The 21,016-nt window shown below is 39.8% G+C and overlaps 1 protein-coding gene across 1 annotated transcript in view; it reads left to right on the top strand.

The window, feature by feature from the left end:
• Positions 1-11,191: 11,191 nt before the first annotated feature.
• Positions 11,192-21,016, top strand: part of MED13 (mediator complex subunit 13) — a 101,051-nt gene continuing 91,226 nt past the window's right edge. Inside the window, exons 1-2 of the mRNA XM_069482327.1 lie at positions 11,192-11,355; positions 13,215-13,449. Coding sequence (XP_069338428.1) covers positions 11,290-11,355; positions 13,215-13,449 — 301 coding nt within the window. The 5' untranslated portion in view covers positions 11,192-11,289. The remainder of the gene's footprint in view (positions 11,356-13,214; positions 13,450-21,016) is intronic.

Below are 21,016 nucleotides of genomic sequence, written 5' to 3'. Positions count from 1 at the left end.
AGACAAGGTCAGGCATGTTCAGGGTAGCAAGGGCATACAGTTTACTTATATTTTCTTTTCTAAAAGTGAATCTGATCATTTTGTATGTTTTCTAAGTGTTCTGTAAGTTTTGTAAGTATATAAAAAGGATCAAGGTATAAATATATACGATTTATGGAATGGTTTTGTATTGAAGTCAAACCCACTTACTACTGATACAAAATATGTACATATTTAGATTCCTGATTATTCTTTGTAATTCGTCTCTTTAATCATGGCTACTCTGCATTTGAATATACAAAAAAGGCTTTGGAAAGTATTATTCCTCTCCCCCTTCCATCTGGAAAGTAGAAAGTCTTACAAAGGTGAATACCTCTGAAGTTCATTTTATTCTTCCTAAAATGTCTCAAGATTTATGACATTTTATTTTCCAAATTCTTTGAGAAAATTATACCCAGAATGACAATCTAATGATCATTTTATGGTGTTTCAGTGTCTCCTTTGTCTTGAAAGTCATTATTATAAGAAAAAGCAGGGCTAGGCACGGGGCGGGGGTTGGGGGGGGTGGGTCACACCGGTAATTCTAGCACTTTGGAAGGCCAAAGCCATAGGATTGCTTGAGTCCAGGAGTTTGAGACCAGCCTGAGCAAGAGCAAGACCCCGTCTCTACAAAAAATGGAAAAATTAGCTGGTTGTGGTAGTGCATGCCTGTAGTCCCAGCTACTTGGGAGGCTGAGGCAGGAGGGCTGCTTGAGCCCAGGAGTTTGAGGTTGCAGTGAGCTATGATGATGCCACTGCACTCTCTAGCGCAGGCAACAGGGTGAGACCCTGTCTCAATAAAATTTTATTAATTTAAAAAAATTTTAAAAATTTTTAAAAAATGAAAAAGAAAATGTGTCTAATGAACTGGGTTATCAAGCTAAGGAGATTTCCAAGCAAAGAGTTCTTTTTACTGCCGGTAGTAAAATGTCAGAGGAGAGAGGTAAAGAAAGAACTGTTAAACAAAAAGGAGACAGAATTTGCTGGGTTTGAAAATTCTCAGCCTCTCTAAATGGTAAACAATGCTAAAATTAAGATATAAGCCTGAGCAAGAGCAAGACCCCATCTCTACAAAAAATAGAAAAATTAGCCAGGCGTGGTGACATGCACCTGTAGTCCCAGCTACTTAGGAGGCTGAGGAAGGAGGATTGCTTAAGCCCAGGAGTTTGAGGTTGCAGTGAGCTATGATGATGCCACTACACTCTAGCTGGGGTGACAGAGCAAGACCCTTTCTAAAAAAAAAATTAAAAAAAGATATAGCTTCTGAGCAAAGATCAAATCTAGGAACTGCCAGTAAAACATGGTCTAAAGTTAAAATCTCAGAGAGTTAAGGTTGTGCCTCAGAGTATTATTCAATCAGACAAAAGGTCCTCTAAAAAGATTAAAGATGTGTCTTTTATCTCTCTTTTTCTATCATGAAAAAGAGAGAATGATTCAGAGGGCAGGACCAAAACCCCACAACATGGAGCTGAGAGCCAGGAAGAATTATTCCCAGGCCTTGAGACTTAAGGAACTTTCAACATTTTCTCAGAAGGATTTCAGAATAAAAATGGACCAGTGACTCTTTGGCATCTGCCATTTCCCCCTTTATGAACAGGAATATCTATAGTCATTATCCCGTTACACCTGTCTCATTATTGTATGTTGGGTATATGGAGAGCAAGATAAATGGTCTCTTTAGTTGCACAGGCAGAGAGGAACTGTAGTCAAGGAGCTATGCTGAAAGAATTATACCCAAGGAGCTTCAACTGCAGCTGGACTTGATTTAGATGATGAGATTCTGGACTTCAAGCTGATGCTGTAATAAGATGAGATTTTTGGTGACTTGAAGAGGAAGTAAGTGTATTTTGCATGTGGGAGGGATATGAACCATTGCGGACAGAGGGTGGACTGCAGTAGCTGGCCTCTGAGATAGTCCTTAATTATCCTGCCTCCTGGTATTCACACCCTAGTGTAGTCCCCTCCGACACAGTATCACAGGTGGTCTGTGTGACCAATAGCATGTGGTAGAAGTGATGGTATATTATTTCTGAGATTAAGTTACAAAAGGACTGCAGCTCCATCTTGGTCTCTCTCTCTTCCCCTCTCTCTTCCCCCCCTCACATCTCCCCCTTCTCTGTCTCTCTGTCTCTCTCTCTCTCTTTTCCTGTTGGAAAAGCAAGCTGCCATGTTATGTGCAGTTCTAAGGAGAAGCCCGCCTGGCAGAAAGCTGAGGCCTCTGGCCAACAGCCAGCTAGAAACTGTGTCTTGCCAACAACCATGTGAGTGAGATTGGAAGTGAATTTTCAGCCCTACTTTAGCCTTCAGATGACTGCAACCCCAGCCTGCAACCTCATGAGAAACCCTGAGCCAGAACCACCTGGCTAAGTCACTCACAGATTACAAAACCTCAGGAACTGTATGAGATAGTAAAATGTTTGTTGTTTAAAGCTGTGAAGTTTTGAAGTAATTTACTATATAATAATAGATAACAAGCACACCAGAGCCCAGGAGCCAGGACTGCCCAGCAGAAGCTGGGACCATGAAAAGAGGGGCTGTCCATCTGCAGCTGGAGGGACACAGATACAGCCAGTACTGGGGACACTGCCTGAGGCACAGGGAGAGGGAGAGCAAGACCAGCCTCCTCACGACCCCTCACGTGCCACCCTTGCCTCCATTGGCCAAACCAAGCCACAAGGAATTTGGTAAGGGAGCCTGAGAAATGTCATTTGCAAGGAGCAGCCTCTTGCAATGCACAACTTAGTAGAGAGAGAGAGAGAAGGAAATGAATCTGAGAACAAACAGGCAAATTACCAGCACAACCAAGAAACTTTTTTCCATGGAATTTCCAATAACTCAAACTCCAGTTTGGGAAGCACTGGCCTCAATTGCTCTTTTCCAAATCTCTGCAGGTTCAAATCCTTTTTATTTATTTATTTATTTATTTATTTTTAGAGATAGGGTCTTACTCTGTTGCTCAGGCTGCAGTGCAGTGGCATGATCACAGCTCACTGCAACCTCAAATTCCTGGGCTCAAAATTTTATCCTCTCTCCTCGGCCTCCCCAGTAGCTGGGACTACAGGCATGCACCACTATGCCCAACTAATTTTTAAATTTTTCATAGATATGTGATCTCACTATGTTGTCCAGATTGGTCTTGAATTCCTGGCCTCAAGTGATCCTCCCATCTCGGCCTCCCAAAGTGCTGGGATTACAGATGTGAGCCTGCAAGTTAAAATCTTATTCATCAATTACTATCCACTTTAAATGCAAAGTTTTTATCCACTAACCTTTTCTTCCTTGTGACTTGGGGTAGCCCCTTCTTCTTTCAATTCTACGGCATTTGGTCTAAACCCATTTTAGGCATTTTTTGAAACACAATTTATAGTTATTTATTTTATGTCTTATCATCTGAGAATTAAAGACCTTCTTAAGGGTCAGATCTATTTCTGATGCACTGTTGCTTATTGCTCAATCATCACAGTATCTAGCATAGAACCTTGCACGTAGTAAATATCAATATGTGTTAAGTGAATAAATGAGTGAATGAATATCAAAACTAGCAGTAGAAATGGTATAAAGCTTTAGTACCTTTGTTTATATTACTATTAAATCCCTTATAAACTCTTGGTAGAATCAAGAGATTCTAGAATAATCTTCGTATTTTCTTGGCTGGTCACATCTTTTGAACTCCTTTGAGCCTTTCCTGGGGGAAAAAAGGTTTTACAATTTGCAAATCAGTTTGTATATGGGCAGGAATAATTAGCCTGTGAAACCAAAGTTCTGCCTGGAACTTTTTAGCAGGAGGAGCAGGTTTAAAGAACCACACTTTCAGGCATGGTGGTGTGCATGCTTGTAGTCCCAGCTACTTGGGAGGCTGAGGCAGGAGGATCACTTGAGCCCAGGAGTTGAGTTCGAAGCTGCAATGAGCTACGATTGTGCCCCTGCACTCCAGCCTGGGGGACAGTGTGAGACCCATCTGTTAGGAAAATAAAAGAACTGCACTTGTCTCTCTTCTCTCTGCTTTGGCCACTCTGAGAAAAATCATCTGCTCAGTAAGAAAGGAATACTCAAATAGTCAGCATTTGCAAAAGTGATTTTCTCTACTTCCCTACTTTCCTTGTTGATGCCTTGACTGAGGGAATAAATGCAAAACAGAAAAGATGCTTTTAGACAAGCTCCTCTTAATTAGTTCAGGCTTCTTCACTTCCTGCCTGGATTACCACAATGTCCTCAAGTCTCCTGGTATATTGGTTTCTAAAAACAAACCTTAGCTCCTCACTCTCCTGTTCAGAGTCTTTCAATGGTTACTCATTCTCTTCTGGATAAAATCCAAACTCTTCAGAATTTGGCTCTGGGGTTACTTCTCCAGCCAAGACTTTTCCCACCAATGCCAAGCTATCCAGCCCTCCTGTCTTCCTTCAGTGCCTCTCCTTCCCCTCCCCCCTCAGTCTTTTCCTGGCTCACCCCAACTCATCCTTCAAGATTTAGTTTCAACTGTTTCCCCAGGAAGTTTCTCTTGAGCCCCTCAGGATACATAAGGCTCCTTTTAGCTTTCCTTACAGACCTCCTGGCCTTAGGAAAGTTGCTCCCTAAACCTCACTATCACAAGCTAGAAAAACTGGGATAATATAGTAGTACTTAAATCAGAAGCTGTGACAAAGATACTTAACCCTGTGCCTGACAAATATTAAGTGTCACATATTAGGTGTTAAATCATAGCAATTATTTAATACAATCTCTTTATCATGTTTGAGAAAATAGATGCAGAGAGTTCAGATGACTGGCTCAAGTAAAATAAAGATGGGTGCTGATGCTCCAAAGTAGCATCCAAGAAGAAATGAAAAAAAAAAAAAATTAAATAAATAAAATTTTTTTTAAAGATGGGGCAGGGGAGTGTCTGATTTGTTTATGAAGGTTTACAAACCTAATTTCAAAGTAAGGACATTAGGGGAAATTGACCTCAAATTTAATATTATTAATAAAATGAAATACTTGTTGAGACATAAAACTTGAGGTTGAGAGTGGATGCTACAGTACTAAGAAAAATGGCATGTCAAGACAACATTTGAGACAATTTGATGCTTAGAACTGAAATGTTTCCTTAATTGTCTCAACTTGCTGATTTACTTTTAGGTCTGCTTATGTCTATACTCAATGAAGTAGCCTCTGTGCGTTTGCTAAATAGAATGGTTTGTAACTTCTTAGCCTTTTTTTCTATTGAATTAAGTACAACATTAAACCACTGACATGACCTTAAGAAAAATCAATATTGTCCCTAGGCTCAAGACCACTCACTGTACAGCTTAATTGGTCCTTATCTTTCAGCTTTTGATTCTAGACTTGTACTATCCAACACAGTAGCCACTAGTCCAACATGGCTATTGGTCATTTGAAATGTGGCTAGTCCAAACTGAAATGTGCTATAAGTGAAAATATACATGGATTTTGAAGGTTTGGCTTTAAAAATAGGAATGCAAATGATCTGAATAATTTTTTATATCAACTACATGTGAAATGATAATTCTGATATATTTAGATAATAAAAATAGAGAATTAATATTAATTTCACCTATCTATTTTTACTTTTTTTTTTTTTTTAGAGACAGGGTCTTTCTCTGTCACCCAGGCTGGCGTGCATAGCTCACTGAAGCCTCAAACTCCTGGGCTCAAGTGATCCTCTTACCTCAGCCTCCCGAGTAGTTAGGACTACAGACATATGCCACCATGCTCAGCTAATTTTTAAAACTTTTTGCAGAGATAGTCTTGCTATCTTGCTATGTTGCCCAGGTTAGTCTTGAACTCCTGGCATCAAGGGATCCTCCTGCCTCGGCCTCCAAAAATGCTGGGATTACTGAGGTGAGCCACCACACCTGGCCTATTTTTACATTTTTAATATGGCTACTGAAAAATTTCAAATTACTTATTTACCTCTCATTACATTTCTATTGGACAGCACTGCTCTAGACCTTGTGATTTTTCAGAATCAGGTGGGGAGCATCAGGTATCTTTTCCTGGACTTGTTTGTCTCAGGTGATGTAACTCTGTCACCTTCCTGGGGGCCAGGTGGTAGTTTGTAAACTGCTGCCTCCACCATCCCTTTTAGAATAGAGCCCCTAAAAGGCTAAAGGAGTTACAGAACAGTTTTAAATACAGATCACTGGGCCAATCCACATTTCAGAGTGGAAGACAATGGGTGATTATTGACCCAAGGTGACCTCTACAATTTACCTTCAAGCTTCTGATTGGTTCTCCTATTTTACTTGGATTATCTCTTTTAATTGTCACAACAATTCTCACATTTAGGTGCCATCATTACATATACATTTTACACATGGCTAGGGAGTTAGCAGTCATGGAGTTTTGACTCGAGTTGGTCTAACTGTCCAAATGCCGTATCTAGCAAGATTATGAGCTCCTTGTATATCCTCTGTCTTGTTGATACATGACATGACACATACTAGATGGTCAATAATTGTGTGTGGTTAACTGTATATGCAGTATGATCTCAACCATGTAGGGCAGTGGTCCCCCAACCTTTTTGGCACCAAGGACCAGTTTCATGGAAGACAATTTTTCCATGGACAGGGGTGGGGATGGTTTTGGGATGATTGAAGCACATTACATTTATTGTGCAGTCAAACCTCTCTGCTAATGGTAATCTGTATTTGCAGCTGCTCTCCAGTGCTAGCATCACTGCCTCAGCTCCACCTCAGATTATCACACGTTAGATTCTCATAAGGAGTGCACAACCTAGATCCCTTGCATGCATAGTTTACAGTAGGGTTTGCACTCCTATGAGAATCTAATGCCCCCGCTGATCTGACAGAAGGTGGAGCTTATGCAGTGGTGCCAGCAATGGGGAGCAGCTGTAAATACAGATGAAACTTTGTGGCCTGGGGTTGGGGACCACAGATATAGGGAAAATATATACAGGGAAAAGTCTGCAAGAAAATACACCAAAATGTTATAAGATGGTTAATTACGAATAGTGATGTTATGGGCATTTTTGAGGGTGATGTACATTTTAAAATATTCATCTTTATACTTTTCTGTATCTTCCAAATTTTGACAATATATGTATACTGTTTTTATCTATTACCATTACTCTTATTTTTAAATCCCATATAACCCCTGCCTCCACACATGCATAGCCTTCCCCCATTATCAATATCCCCTACCACATTGGTACATTTGTTATAATTGATGAACCTACACTGAAACATTATTATCACCCAAAGTCCATATTTCCCTTACTCTTTAAATCACACAAAATGTTATTTTAACAGAATGTAAGCGGTTACTGAAATGTTCTTTGAGGGCTGCCATTGCTCTCTTCTTTTTCCCACCTCCCCATGATATTTCTATTCCCTTTATAGTTGGGGTCCCCCTCCTCTACTTTGCTTCTCCATTCTCTCAGTCTTCTGCTTTTCTCTATTTCCCTCCCTCTCCCTCCCCCCATCTCTTTCTTCTGCTTTTCTCTCTCAGTCTCCCTCCCTCTTCCTGCATTCTCCTCATCCCCCTCCCCTTTTCCCTCTTCTCCTTCCTCTCTCTTTCCTTTCAGTCATCCTCTCTCAGACTTTTTCCTCTGGATCTTCCTCCCTTCTTGTCTTCTATTGCTTCCTTCTTTTTGAGAAGATTGACATTCAAATGAAAGGTCAATCAAACGTTACATCCTACTTGGTAGGTTTCAGGCAGATTCTGCTTGCTGCTGCAGTCCTGAGGAAAGTGCTCAAGTTAAGCAGTGGGGGCAATGGGGGACAAGACTTCTAAGGAGGATGGATACCTCTTAGACAAGATGTGGGGGAGGATATTTCAGACTGAGGAAAGCAGCAGAACAAAGATCTGAGGAATCTCTGAGGAAAGAGAGACGAGCAGAGGAGCTCTAACCTCACTGGATCTGGGGATTGCTGTCTTCCGGTGCTGGCACTCAGTTATAAAGGATGCCGACCTCAGTTGATTTGAGCTCCTGGATTGAATTAGTCCTGGTTGTATAATTGACTTTGATATGTGGCCTTTGGATCTAAATTGGGTTTAATAAGATTTAACTGCTTCAAAGGGCTTTATAAGAATTCATTTTATCCTTCAAATCTGATTTCAAATGCTACCTACTTTATGACGCCTTCTCTGGCTTTGATGCTCTTCCTCTAGTGCTCCTATAGTGCCGTGGTTGATACATACCGTATTCAAGCAATTACCCCATTGTATTTTATCTCATTCTATGGAAAATGCTCCCTTTATTGCCTCTTTTCAGGAATCTTGAGGGACAGGCAGGTATCTTATTCATATTTGTATCCTAGGCCTAGCACAGACCAGGAACACACTCAGTTGAGCCAGCAGGTGCTCAATAATGATTTTAAAAATTATATTAATAGGTAACATTAAATGAGTACTGTGGCAAGCACTATACCTCCACTGTTTCATTCACCAGACACTTTAGGAGAAAACTACTTTTATTATCCCTATTTTACAATAACTGATAGTAAGAAAATTGATTTGATCTAAGGTCACATTTGATCTAAGGTCAACTAGTAAGTGGCAGAACTTTTTCTACAGGCTTTTGGCTTCAGATCTGGGCTCTCAACCACCACAGATGAACAAATGGATGAATGAAGAATTCTTCTCATTCCATGGCTGAAGCAATATGGAAGAGTCCACTATTTGTTTTACAGAGACAATTAGGATTTAAAACTGATAAGTTCTAGTTCACTGATGTTTCCTTTTTTTTTTTTTTTAATTTAACCCCTTTACCTTGAGGACGGTATGTTTCTAACTTCCGAATCATTTCCTTCTTTTCTTTCAGATTTTTTAAAACTAAAACATTAATTGCATGACTAACTGTTGATGAACTGGATGCTGCAACAGTCGCTTTCTTGGGTTTAGGTGTTGTTCCTTCACGGAATCCATGCCTGAACCTGCAGTATACAATTTTTAGGTGCTTCATCCCATCAGTCCTGGTGGTGGTTCGTCTTCTAGCCTTAGCACTCCAGTGACACGTTCTCTCGCGCTTGGCAGGGTAGCTGCATTTGCCAGGACAGGTCGACTTTTTAAGGTGGTAGGCCTTAAAGCCACAGCGGCCGCACAACGTGTGTCTTATTACGACACTTTACAAACGAAGTGTAAAGTGCAACGTTCCCTTGCACGACGTTCCCTTCCTCATCTTGTCATCTCACTTTCGTGGCTGAGACCAAAGAGCTGAATCATCTTTTTCTTCTTTCTTTCTTGTAATCCTCTCTAAAACTCTCAAGGAAAATGTTTTGGACTCTTACACTGAAGTGTAATCCAGCCAAGAACTGTGTGTTTTATGGGGAAGAGAACTAACCTTTTATTTGGTTCTTCTTACCATTCATGCATTTTTAAATTTACAAATATCAAGCACCTATGGTGCGCTAGAACTTTTTAGGCACTAGACAGAAGAAAAAAAAAAAACAGTCCTGGTTCTCATGGAGATTATACTCTAGGAAACCTTTACATACACTACTTCACTTGCTCCTCACAATAGCCATGTGAGGTAATGATGACAACAATAGTTAACTCTTTTTTTTTTTTGAGACAGAGTCTCACTCTGTTGCCCGTGCTAGAGTGAGTGCCCTGGCGTCAGCCTAGCTCACAGCAACCTCAAACTCCTGGACTCAAGTGATCCTCCTGCCTCAGCCTCCCGAGTAGCTAGGACTACAGGCATGTGCCACCATGCCCGGCTAATTTTTTGTATATATATATTTTTAGTTGTCCATATAACTTCTTTCTATTTTTAGTAGAGACGGGGTATCGCTCTTGCTCAGGCTGGTCTCCAACTCCTGACCTCGAGAGATCCACCCGTCTCGACCTCCCAGAGTGCTAGGATTACAGGCGTGAGCCACCGCGCCGGCCACAATAGTTAACTCTTAACAATGCTTATCTGTACCAGACACTGGGCTGCCTGCTTAGTTTTTATTAACTCATCACAACAAAGCTATGAGGTAAGGGGTATGTTTTCCCCATTTTACAGATGAGGAAACTGAGACACAAAGTGGTAAGTGACTGACTTGCTCAAGCTTGGAACTCAGGCAGTGTGGCTCTAATTCCCAGGCTATTAGCTACAGACTAGATTGTTTCGTTTATGTTTCTTCCTATCACAACTTTTAGGTGGCCGAATGCGTCTTGCCTCCATCCAGATGGTTTGACTTCCAAGTCCAGAAGTTTGCGCTACACCCCGGCGGCCTCGTGGAATAAATGAGAATGCCTTCGAATTTTTGTCGACAGTTTCTCTTCCAAAGAATTCAATTTGATTTCCCTGTAATTCTCACAGATTCGTGAAGTGAACCCTCCTGTACTGTAAATTCCCCCGCCAAGGAGAAAGACAAGGCTAAGGCCCTGGGTCATTTTACACTGGCTGGGGCACCCAGTAGATGGCGCTATCTTAGTAGCCACCAGCTGGCCGCCCGGTCCCCTGGGCTCACCGCCTCGGCTGAAGGTTTCCCGGCCCTCCCTCACTCCCTGCTCTCTCCCCCTCCCCACGGAGCCCGGGCCCACGTGACCTTAAGGCGGCCAATGGGCGAGCGGAGAGGGCGAGCTGGTCCCTGTGGCCGCCATTAAAGCGAAGGGAAAACCCGTGAATTCGGATTAAAGGGGGAAAAACACCGCCCGCTGGGCCAACAAAATGGGGGAGACTACGGCGTCCAGGCGGTGAGGCCGCAGGAGGGCAGACATTAGGCCGGCTTGCCCCAGGGACGACACGAAGACACAGCCAGAGAATGGTCTGAGCCCGCAGCCGCCGCCACCACCTCCGCCACTGAGGAGACTCTGGGCTTAAGGACATCGCCGCTGCCGGGCCGGGGGCCTGGGCTTCCCACTCGGTTCTCGCCCTTCCCGCCCCTCTGCGGGCGCCTCCTCGCTCAGGAGAACCTTCCAGGGCTTGGGCTCTCCCGTCTCGGACTCGATTTTGATTATTTATTGTGTAATTTATTATTTTTCTTGTGGAAGGGGCACACATCGCCTGTGTCCCCGAGAGAGCGACGAGCGTCCGCGGACTCCGCAGTCCGGCCCGCCGGGCGAGCGCGGCGCAGCCCTCCCGCCTCCGGCCCTCGGCCCCGGGCGGCTGGGTGCCGGCCGGGCGGCGGGGGCTGCTCGCGGCGGCAGCGGCGGGGGGGTGGGTGGGGAGGGCGGGCGGCCCGGCGGCCTCCTCTTCCACTGCCCCCCCAACCACCACCACCCCCCCGCCCTCCCCGGTGTCTGTGTTTCTCTCTCTGGTCGGAGGCGGCGGTAATGGCGGATGGTGGGTTGTGGCGCCGGCGGCGGCTGCTGTGAGGGACGATGAGTTCCTCCTTCGTGCCGAACGGGGCCAGCCTGGAAGATTGTCACTGTAACCTCTTCTGCCTGGTGAGTGCCGGGGCCGTGGCTAGCGGGCGGGGAGGGAGGGGGCCGCGAGGTGCGCCCTTGGGCCGTGGGGGAGGGGGCCGGGTCTGATCCAGATGCCCGAGTCCCGGGGCTAGGCCCTGCCGGAGCTGGCGCCGGCGCCGGGCGAAGCTCCGCAGCCAGTCTCGGGAGACGGCGTTCGCTCACCCACCGTCCTGGTCTCTGTTTTAGGAGTGTTGGCATTTTTCTCGTCTTGCTTCGAACTCTGTTTCTCACCGTAGTCTTGTCTTCAACTTGGGCTCCTTATCCGGCAGGACACTAACATTTCCCTCTGTGTCTTGCTTAACTGTTGCTTTTCTCCTTATTGACCGCGTATCCTTTCTTCACACTTTCCATTATTGCCCCTACTCCTAGTGCCTTTATGCCTCACCCCAGTAATTTGGTTCCCCTAATAAACATTACCCCAGAACTTATGCATTATGTTCTTCGTTTCACGTTTTTTTGTATGAGTGAAACACACAAGGTTAGTTACTTCCTTGGGTGACTTCAGATCTTTCTGTGAAAACCAGCAGATGCCATTTCATGTTTTCTTTTTAAACTTTGAAACAGTTTGCCATTTTTTTCAATTTCTAGCCATCTGTATTAGAACATTATTTTTTTGTGAGAGTGGAGGGGACTGATGGAGGTGCTGCTGTGGTTTGACACTAAATATTTCTATGTCTGTTTTGCTTGCTTTTTTAGACTGTTTTGAGCAGGCTGCTCCTTGTTTTATAGACACGGAAAGTCTGGGGAAGCTGTATGTAGGGATGACAATTGTGTAGGTTGGCCCAGGCCTGGTAATATTAAGACTTTAAAAAGTACCAACTGTTGCAAATATCTAGTCCTTAATTGGACAATATCTTAGTTTCATCAATGACTTTAAGTTTGGGTGACTTTATTTTTTCATTTTTCCCCCTGTGCTATGAGAAATATTAAGAGTATGTGATAGGTAAGTGAATTAAGTGGGCGGAGCACAACTAGTTGGCAAGTGTAAACTGCCAGTCATGTATCAGCAGTTTCAGTTTTGGCACCTTATGCTTTGCACCTTTAAGTTAGATTAAAGAATTATTGAGTTCCTTTTGTCGAATTTCTTTCATGATGCTAAATGAAGATCTTTAATGCACTTCCCCCTTGTAAAGTATGTCGGTTTTCTTTACAGTGTCCATTAATCAGTATCTCTTCAGATGTAATAAGACGTACAGCGGGTTTTACATTTCTGTCTTCTCCAACTCAATCTATTTTTGGTACTTTTAGGATCAGCTTCTTTGAAGATAGACTAGCATGAATTGACAGTTCTTTGTGAGCAGCTATTTGACTTTTCTTAAAGAGAGTGTGTGATGAATTCACATGGGCTTTTTTCAGAAATTGTTCAGATGTCTCTTCATTAGAGCCATGACTTCTGTAAACAAGGAATAAAGACCCATGATATGGGGTCTTTAAGAATTAATTTTCAGTTAAAAGTTTGGCAGCAAGGAACAAATGTGACCAGTTAGAATAGAACAAACTAAGGACAGAGGGAAAAAAATGTATATTCAGTGTGCAGTATTAAAGTATATGTTTATATTTAACTTCAAGTTTCTTTTATTTCTACTTGGGACACATTATTGGTTTGTTGTTCAGTAACATGTCAGTGTTAATTTTTAACTATTTTTGTTCTTTTCCTTAAACTCTTGGTTGTTGAATTATCAGAACTTTATAAAGCTTTTTTTTGGGTCTTAATTTATTTTCAACATTTTAAGCATATATTGAAAAATTGTAATGTCTTAATGAAATAAGGGACTTTATATTGAATACTTTTGACTTTGAATGTGTAATAATAAAAAATCGTGCTTTCTTTCCTTCAGGCTGACTTGACGGGAATTAAATGGAAAAGATATGTATGGCAGGGCCCAACTTCTGCCCCTATTCTGTTTCCTGTGACAGAAGAAGACCCCATTTTGAGCAGTTTTAGTCGCTGCCTTAAGGCAGATGTACTTGGTGTTTGGCGGCGAGATCAAAGACCTGGAAGAAGAGAATTGTGGATATTTTGGTGGGGTGAAGACCCCAATTTTGCTGATCTTATTCACCATGACTTATCAGGTGAAAGCAACTTATCATTTCTAACTAATAATATAGCAACATTGTATACTTGTCCCAAAATATCATTTGTATTACAAATTAAGTTGTTTTATTTTCCCCTTTGTGGAACACTGTTAGGTTTGAAGTCACATAAAAATTCAGCTTCATGTTTTATTTCAGTATGATATTTTATTTTATTTAAATTATCCATGTGTGTTATGGCTGGCTTTTTAAGCCTTGACTTTCTCCTTTCACCACCCAACTTCCTTCTTAATAATCTCAAAGGCGGTTAGGGCCCATGGAAGGCATGGTACATTAATCTAAGAAAAATAGGATCAGGCAGCATAAAGTTCCTGACAGTCATAAAATACTATTGAAGCCAAGTGTAACTCACTTTTGAGTCAATTCTGCCATTGCTCTCTTTTGCATGAATGTGGAGAGGATTGTAAGAAGTACCTAGAAATGTAACTTTATCTTGTGAATTTTATAAGGCATATAGTTAGTTTGTTATTTGTGTTATTACCATATGAAGGCATATGTTAATTGTGTTATTTTTCAAAAGTAACTCTTTTAGATACTGTTCTATCAAAGACTATATTAATAGGAGACAAGCTGCCAGCCTGTTTAGCTTTTATAGGACATGGAGTCATAATCTAAAAGGTTACACAGAGATAATTTTGTGATCAAATCAATATGATTACTTATTTTCTTAACTTTTATGACCAAATGTTACTTTAGAAAGAGAAACTGTAGCTCTTTATGTAATTATTGAAGCCTGTGTTTACTTTAGACTGTAAGAGACAGTGTTAACTGAATCTTTGATGATAGGAATGTCAATGATAAGTTGTGTGCTGCCAGGTACCGAAGACTTCATTCAGCAAGATAGTTAGGTAATGATTCTTGACAGATAAATTTTGGATTTCTAGGTGATTTTTTAAAAAAGTGTTCTTATTTGAAATTGAATACTATGAAATGTCTATTGTCCATTTGACCTATAGGATCTATTTGATTTTTGGATGAAATGTAATCCAGGTTTCTGTATCTTAAACTAGTATACTTAGTAACACCAATGTTTGTGTAGGAATGTATGTTACATTTGGTTTTTTGATAATTTGCTTTTTACCTTCAAATGAACACACTCTTCAGTGTTATTTTTGAGAGTGATGCAATTCTTTTATGGTAAAGCTCTCCAGCTTTTATAGCTTTCCTACTAAGATGCCTGCTGGAGAGTCTAGTTCTTAGCTCTAAGTATGTAATGTAGTTCTAAATATGTAAAATGATGGGTTTGTGTATATGTGTATATATATATATATGATATATGTATATCTATCAGGATATAAAATTTCTTAGTGATTTTAGCAAGATGCTTTCTAATTGTCATGCCAAAAACTAAGCCTGCCAACTTCCTTTTTCTTTCATTGACTTGAATATAGTACTGCAGTTATTTTAATCTGTAAGTGGTCATAAAATCCACCTTACTAAGATGTTTGCAGACTGTATTAATGTTGATTAACTATCTATAAACTATTGATAAGCTGTATTCATTGATAAAACATAATTGTTGATAAAGCTATGAGGCTGACTTAGGGGTTTTGGTTTTAACAAAGGTAGGCAGAGCATCTGAACAGACTTTTTTTTTTTAAGATTCCATGTAGTACATTTTGTGGAATCAAATATAATTTTAACATATAATATTTAGTTTTACCATAGTAAATTAATATTTTGAAAGTTAAAAGCCCGTTAAGGTTAGAAGTGAGCTGTTTTGGTGTATATTATTAAAGTACTACGTGGATTTTTTTTCTTCTAGGTTTCATGTTATCAATCAGATATGTTTTCTCTACTGAAACTGGGTCACAGTTTTAAAAATTTCTTTAGTTTAACTTTGGTTTTTAGCATAATCTTCAAAAATGGTAGTACCTGTGCTTAAAAATAGATACTGATAATTGAATGTGAATGCAAGCGATTTCAGGAGATTAGGTTTTAATTGTCAGATTTTGCTGAATGCTATTGAATAATAAATAACTTTAAAAATTTTATCATTGTGGAAGTGATTGAAATAGTAAACTGAAATACAATTAGGAGTAGTATGTGATCATATTTACTGTTCCAAAAGCCTGTCCTGTGCTGTTTTAGTTTGCACAGTCAGTGGTATTTATACAGTGTTTTAGCTTTTTTTAACCTGTCATTTACTTTAGAATGTTGTTACTTAAATCAGACATATCTTAAAGAATAATAAGGTCTTTTCAGATGGACTATATTTGTCTTGCCCTTTTCTTTGCTCCAGGGACACCGTCTGCCTCCCTTTTGGGGTAATTAGACTGCCTCTGTCTCTCTAGCTAACCCCTTTTTCATTTCTTCCCATCTGTGGCACTCTATTTCCTTCTTTTAAGCTCCCCTGAGAAGAGAGCAGCTGGACAGTAGGGGTGGCATCAGCTGCTGGAGGCAATCCTGAGTTCCAAGTGGAGGTGTAGCACTGGGGACAGGGGAACCGGAAGGACCCAGGTGGTAACTAAAAAGCTGGTTAATTTAGCTTGAGCTTCCTTTTCACAGGCAGTGTCCTTCTGTTTGGTCCAGCACCCCACATCTTGTTACTGAAATGTTTTTGATTATGGTGATAATATTGCCCTCCTTTTTCTAGGTGGGAGGAGGAGGGAAGGCATTCCTTTTTTAAAAGATTAGAATTCTCAGTTTTTCTTATTTAACTGAAGCATTCAATAACAAAAGTACAGAATTGCCTTTGCTTAATCCCTTATCTCTTTTGTGTCATCTATAGTTTATTTTTAAGAATAAACTTGTTTATTATTTTAGGATAGTTATAGATTTATATAAAAGTTGCAAAGTTAGTATAAAGAGTTTCTCTATAACCTTCAGTTTCCTTTATTGTTAACATATTATATTAGAATGGTACATTTTTACAACTAATGAACCAATATTGATACTGTGTTACTAACTAAGGTATACACTTTATTTGGATTTCCTTTATTTTTCTTTCCTGGTATCCGTCATTCAGGATGTCACATTGCCTTTAGTTGTCATTTCTCATTAAGTTGTTCTAGACTGTGACAGTTCTCAGACTTTCCTTGGTTTTGATAATTTTGACAGTTCTGAATAGTTTGGTCAGGTTTTATTGTGCATTTTAAATTTCGGCTTTTCTCTTATATCACTTAAGGTTACTTTCAAGTTTAGCTGATGTGTGGAAATGAAATGTAAACTCATTTTATTGCCAACTGGCAAAGATCAGTTATAGCAAACCAAATCTGATGTAATACATATTTTAAACTCTCAGTTATTCATTTTGTAGCAGTAGTCAATACTGTTTAGCAAAGTCATTTGCAAAGTCCTGATGATTTTTGTGTCAGAATTTGTGCTAACTAGTATTAGCCTCACAATAATATTCCAGAAAGACACTTGTTCAAAAAAATCTCTTGAACCCCAAAGCCAAACATATGATTTTTTTTTTTTTTACTTTTTGCTCTTCTCTCTAGTAGAATAGTAGTTGAGTTGATATCCATGTTTTGATATAAAAAGGATTATGGAACAAAACTTCTTTCAGGTTACAGCTTTTTTTTTTTTTTGAGACAGGCTCTTGCTCTTTCGCCCTGGGTAGAGTACAGTAATGTCATCGTAGCTCATGGTAACCTCAAACTCCTGGCTCAAATGATCTTCCTGCCTCAGCCTGATTTGTTTATTTTTAGTAGAGACTGGGGTCTTGCTTTTGCTCTTGCTCTTGCTCAGGCTGGTCGCAAACTCCAGACCTCAAGCGATCCTCTCTCCTTGGCCTCCCAGAGTGCTAGGATTACAGCCACACTGCCTGGCCATTTTTTTTTTTTTTTTAAGTTAAAATTTGTGGCAGACTTTGTTTAGTGGTGGTGTGATAATGGGTGGCAGAGATGTGGGTGATAGGAAAATCTCAGCTCAGTACCTCTGGTCAAAAGTCTCTTTAGTGCGTGGGACTGATTGGTTCTTTTAAGTGTTCTGTTAGTTTGCTTCAGAGCAAGATTGTTTCATTTTAATTAGTGTGTCCTTGAAGGAGAAGAGTTCTCGGTGTATTCTTATTCTGCATCCTAACCTTTTTGGAATTTCACTGCTATTGTCATTATTGGCTTTTATTCTTAACCTTAAAAATAAAAACAAAAACTGCTCTCTCTCCCAAGTTCATCATCTTAAAATCAAAACATAGTTAAGTTAGATTGTGATAAGACTCTCAGAAAACTGATACCTTGAGAACTAAAAAAACAGACTCAGTCAGGGCTAAAAATATTTGTTGTTTTTCCTGGCTCCTGAGGTTTATATACTGGATTTTAGAAAACGTGTCCAAATTTCTTCATAATGAGTACTGCTCAAACTAAGTGGGCTCTTGTTCCAAATTTAATTTTGGGTGCTTTTATTGAAGGATATTAATTATAGTGGATTTTAACCTTAAATGACAGCTGTTAACAGGATCGACAAATAGATACGCAGCAGCCAATCAGAGCAATCCTGTGCAAGCCAAACTAAAAAATTGTTTTGTGTCCCAAGTAGTCTAAAGAGAGTTAATTCATTTCTATCTTCTATTGTAGAATTTACTTGTGGCCTAACTCTTTATATTGGCTAATCTTTCAGGTGACAACTTCATGTACTGTAATTCTTCTATGTGCTGTCCTTTTTCACCCGAGTGTATCTTTCAAATTTTCAAGTCGAAGATAAAAGTCAACATGTTGTTTTTAATTCAAAGTTTTTCAGGATTATAGGTGAATAGATGAGAATGATGTTGCCAACTTAAGGTTCTCAGTAATATTTGTTGAATGAATGGCTTATTAATTATTCAGGACAAACACTAATTTAGCATTTAAACATTTCTCTTTATTCTTTCAGAAAATATATGGTATTATCTACCATGTTAATTTTTGACCAGTCAGTGTTCATCAGCATATATGACATTTTTTTGATAGTTTAGCAAAATTATATAGGAATCTTTTTTTGGACAAAAAAAAAAAATTCCTTTTTTACCAATTGTTCACTGTGGAGATATTTAGAGATGTCAGTTTTGAGAAAAATTTTGAGTACTAGGTGTATCAGTTTTTTTGGTTTTGATTTTTTTTCATTGATAGAGAATTATTTTGACCTGTCACATACTTTGGCATCACTATAATCTATATCCTCAAAAAATGTGGCAATCAAATTTAGCATTTAAACTTTATATTTTTTTCAAATAAACACTTTATAAAAATTTTCAAGTAACGATGATTAAGAGTTCTAATGCTAATAGTAACAGAAAAGTACTAAAAATGAAGAATTGAAACTCTTTCTCTGGACATACAGATATAAGAGGAAAATATTTATTTAAATGCATTAAGCAGACTTTTTTCATTAGGCTATTGTTGATTAAATTCAAAAGAGCTAAGTAAAGATTTGCCACGTATTCCTTTCTCCCTCTCCTAGCTGTTATAAAATAATGCTGGTGTTGAGATTCAAGGACTTGTTTTAATTAATGTAAGAGGTGCATATTACTGTCTTGGGTGGGTTGGTTGTACTTTTTTAGAGACAGGGTCTCCCTCTGTCGCCCAGGTTAGCTCACTGCAGCCTTGAACTCTGGCTCGAGCAATCCTCCTGCCTCAGCCTCTGGAGTAGCTGGGACTACAGGAACATGCCACTATGCCTGGCTAACTTTTCCATTTTTTTTCAAAAACAGGGTCTCACTGTGTTAGTCAGGCTGATTTCGGTTCTTCTGCCTCAGCCTCCCAGAGTGCTGAGATCTGAGCAACCATGCCTGGCCAGAAAGTACTTTTATTATGGTTATTATAACATCAAGATATTAGAAGCTTAGCTCAGTAGACTTCTTGTTTCTAAGTGAACCCATCAAACCAAAGCCTTCAGACTTTTCATTATTATTAGGACTTATTTCTTCAGCAATGAAAAATGAAATTATATTACTTTAATGTAATGGTTGCTTAGTTATTTGCCATGTAGGTGATTTGTGGGTTTTAGGAAACCCCAACAGGTGGTCTGTACTTCTTTGTTTTATACATAACTTCCATTTAATCTTAATGAGAATTGCGTGCATTTGGGGACATGAGACACACACCCCCCTTTGAAAGCATGAAGTTTGCCTGAGTTTCTCTAGATAAAATTTAGAGTAATGAGGGAGAATTTTTAAATCACATTCAGTATTGCTAAGTCATTTAATTGCAGGTTTAACTGATACAGATTTTTATAATAAAACCATAAAATTTTCAGAATTTTATGTGAAAATTTGTAAATTATTGTACTATAGCTTTTACTACAAAGATTTTTTATTTACTGTTTTGGGGAAGAAGGCAAATTCATTCTTAAGTTTGTTTTTGTTTTTGTTTTTTTGTGAGCGAGTAGAGTGCAGTGGTGTCATCACAGGTCACTGCAACCTCAGACTCCTGGGCTCAAGCGATTGTCCTACGTCAGCCTCCTGAGTATTGGGGACTACAGGCATGTGCCACCATGCCTGGCTAATTTTTTCTGATTTTGGTCAAGACGGGGTCTTGCTTTTGCTCAGAGCTGGTGTCAAACTCCTGACCTCAAGTGATCCTTCTGCCTCAGCCTCCCAGCATGCTAGGATTATAGGCGTGAGCCACTGCACCCAGCCTCCATTCTTAAGTTTTAAATGAATAATTTATTTGAAGTTTATAGCAACTGTACAACTTTGATATGTGTAAATGGTAACTGTGTGTCTCAGGTCTTTGCTTTAAAATTGACAAGTAGTTAGGAAAAAGATTTTGGGAAGGGCTACTTATGTAGGGGATTTTTGAGGTGAAAGATAATAAAAGTAAAGGATACTAAATAGATTATAAAGAGGTAAAGAATTGGAAGATATTCCCAACATTATTCTATTGGAATTAAGAACATGTAGCCGGGTACGATGGCTCATGCCTGTAATCCTAGCACTCTGGAAGGTCGAGGCAGGAGGATTGCTTGAGCTCCGGAGTTGGAGACCAGCCTGAGCAAGAGTGAGACCCCATCTCTACTAAAAATAGAAAAATTAGCTGGCGTAATGGTGTGAGCTTGTAGTCCCAGCTGTTTGGGAGGTTGAGGCAGGAGGATCGCTTAAGCCCAGGGGTTGGAGGTTGCAGTGAGCTATGATGACACCACTGCACTCTAGCTGGGGTGACAGAGTGAGACACTGTCTCCAAAAACAAACAAACAAAAAATAGATTTGCTGGAAAAATTGAGGCTATATATTTAGTGAAGGTAGCTATTAACTTTATATGATAGAAGTGCCATTTAAAATTTAAGTCTTTAAATTTCTCCCCCAAGTAGAGGATTCTATACTGAATAGTAATCATGAGAATCATTTGGTTGAGATGAGGTGGCACTGCTTGTTAGACTCTGTGCCAGTAGCCTCCTTTTTATTCATCACTTAGTTGTAAACTAAGTTATAAAACTATAAAGTGGAGCCATGAATTAAAATGCTGATGGACATGAAATGTTTTGAATTTAATTATTAACTGGCTAATATTTTTTGGCAGGTTGAATTACTGGAGCAATTAGGATAAAGTAACAAGTGAGCCCCCTTAGAAATTAGCATCATAGATACAGATGTATAGTATGTTTAATATTTTCCAGATTATATAAACAA

Source organism: Eulemur rufifrons, chromosome 9, assembly GCF_041146395.1.
Source record: "Eulemur rufifrons isolate Redbay chromosome 9, OSU_ERuf_1, whole genome shotgun sequence".
Taxonomy (NCBI): Eukaryota; Metazoa; Chordata; class Mammalia; order Primates; family Lemuridae; genus Eulemur; species Eulemur rufifrons.
The sequence above is the reverse complement of the archived record's forward strand: the minus strand, read 5'-3'. Positions and strand labels throughout refer to the sequence as shown.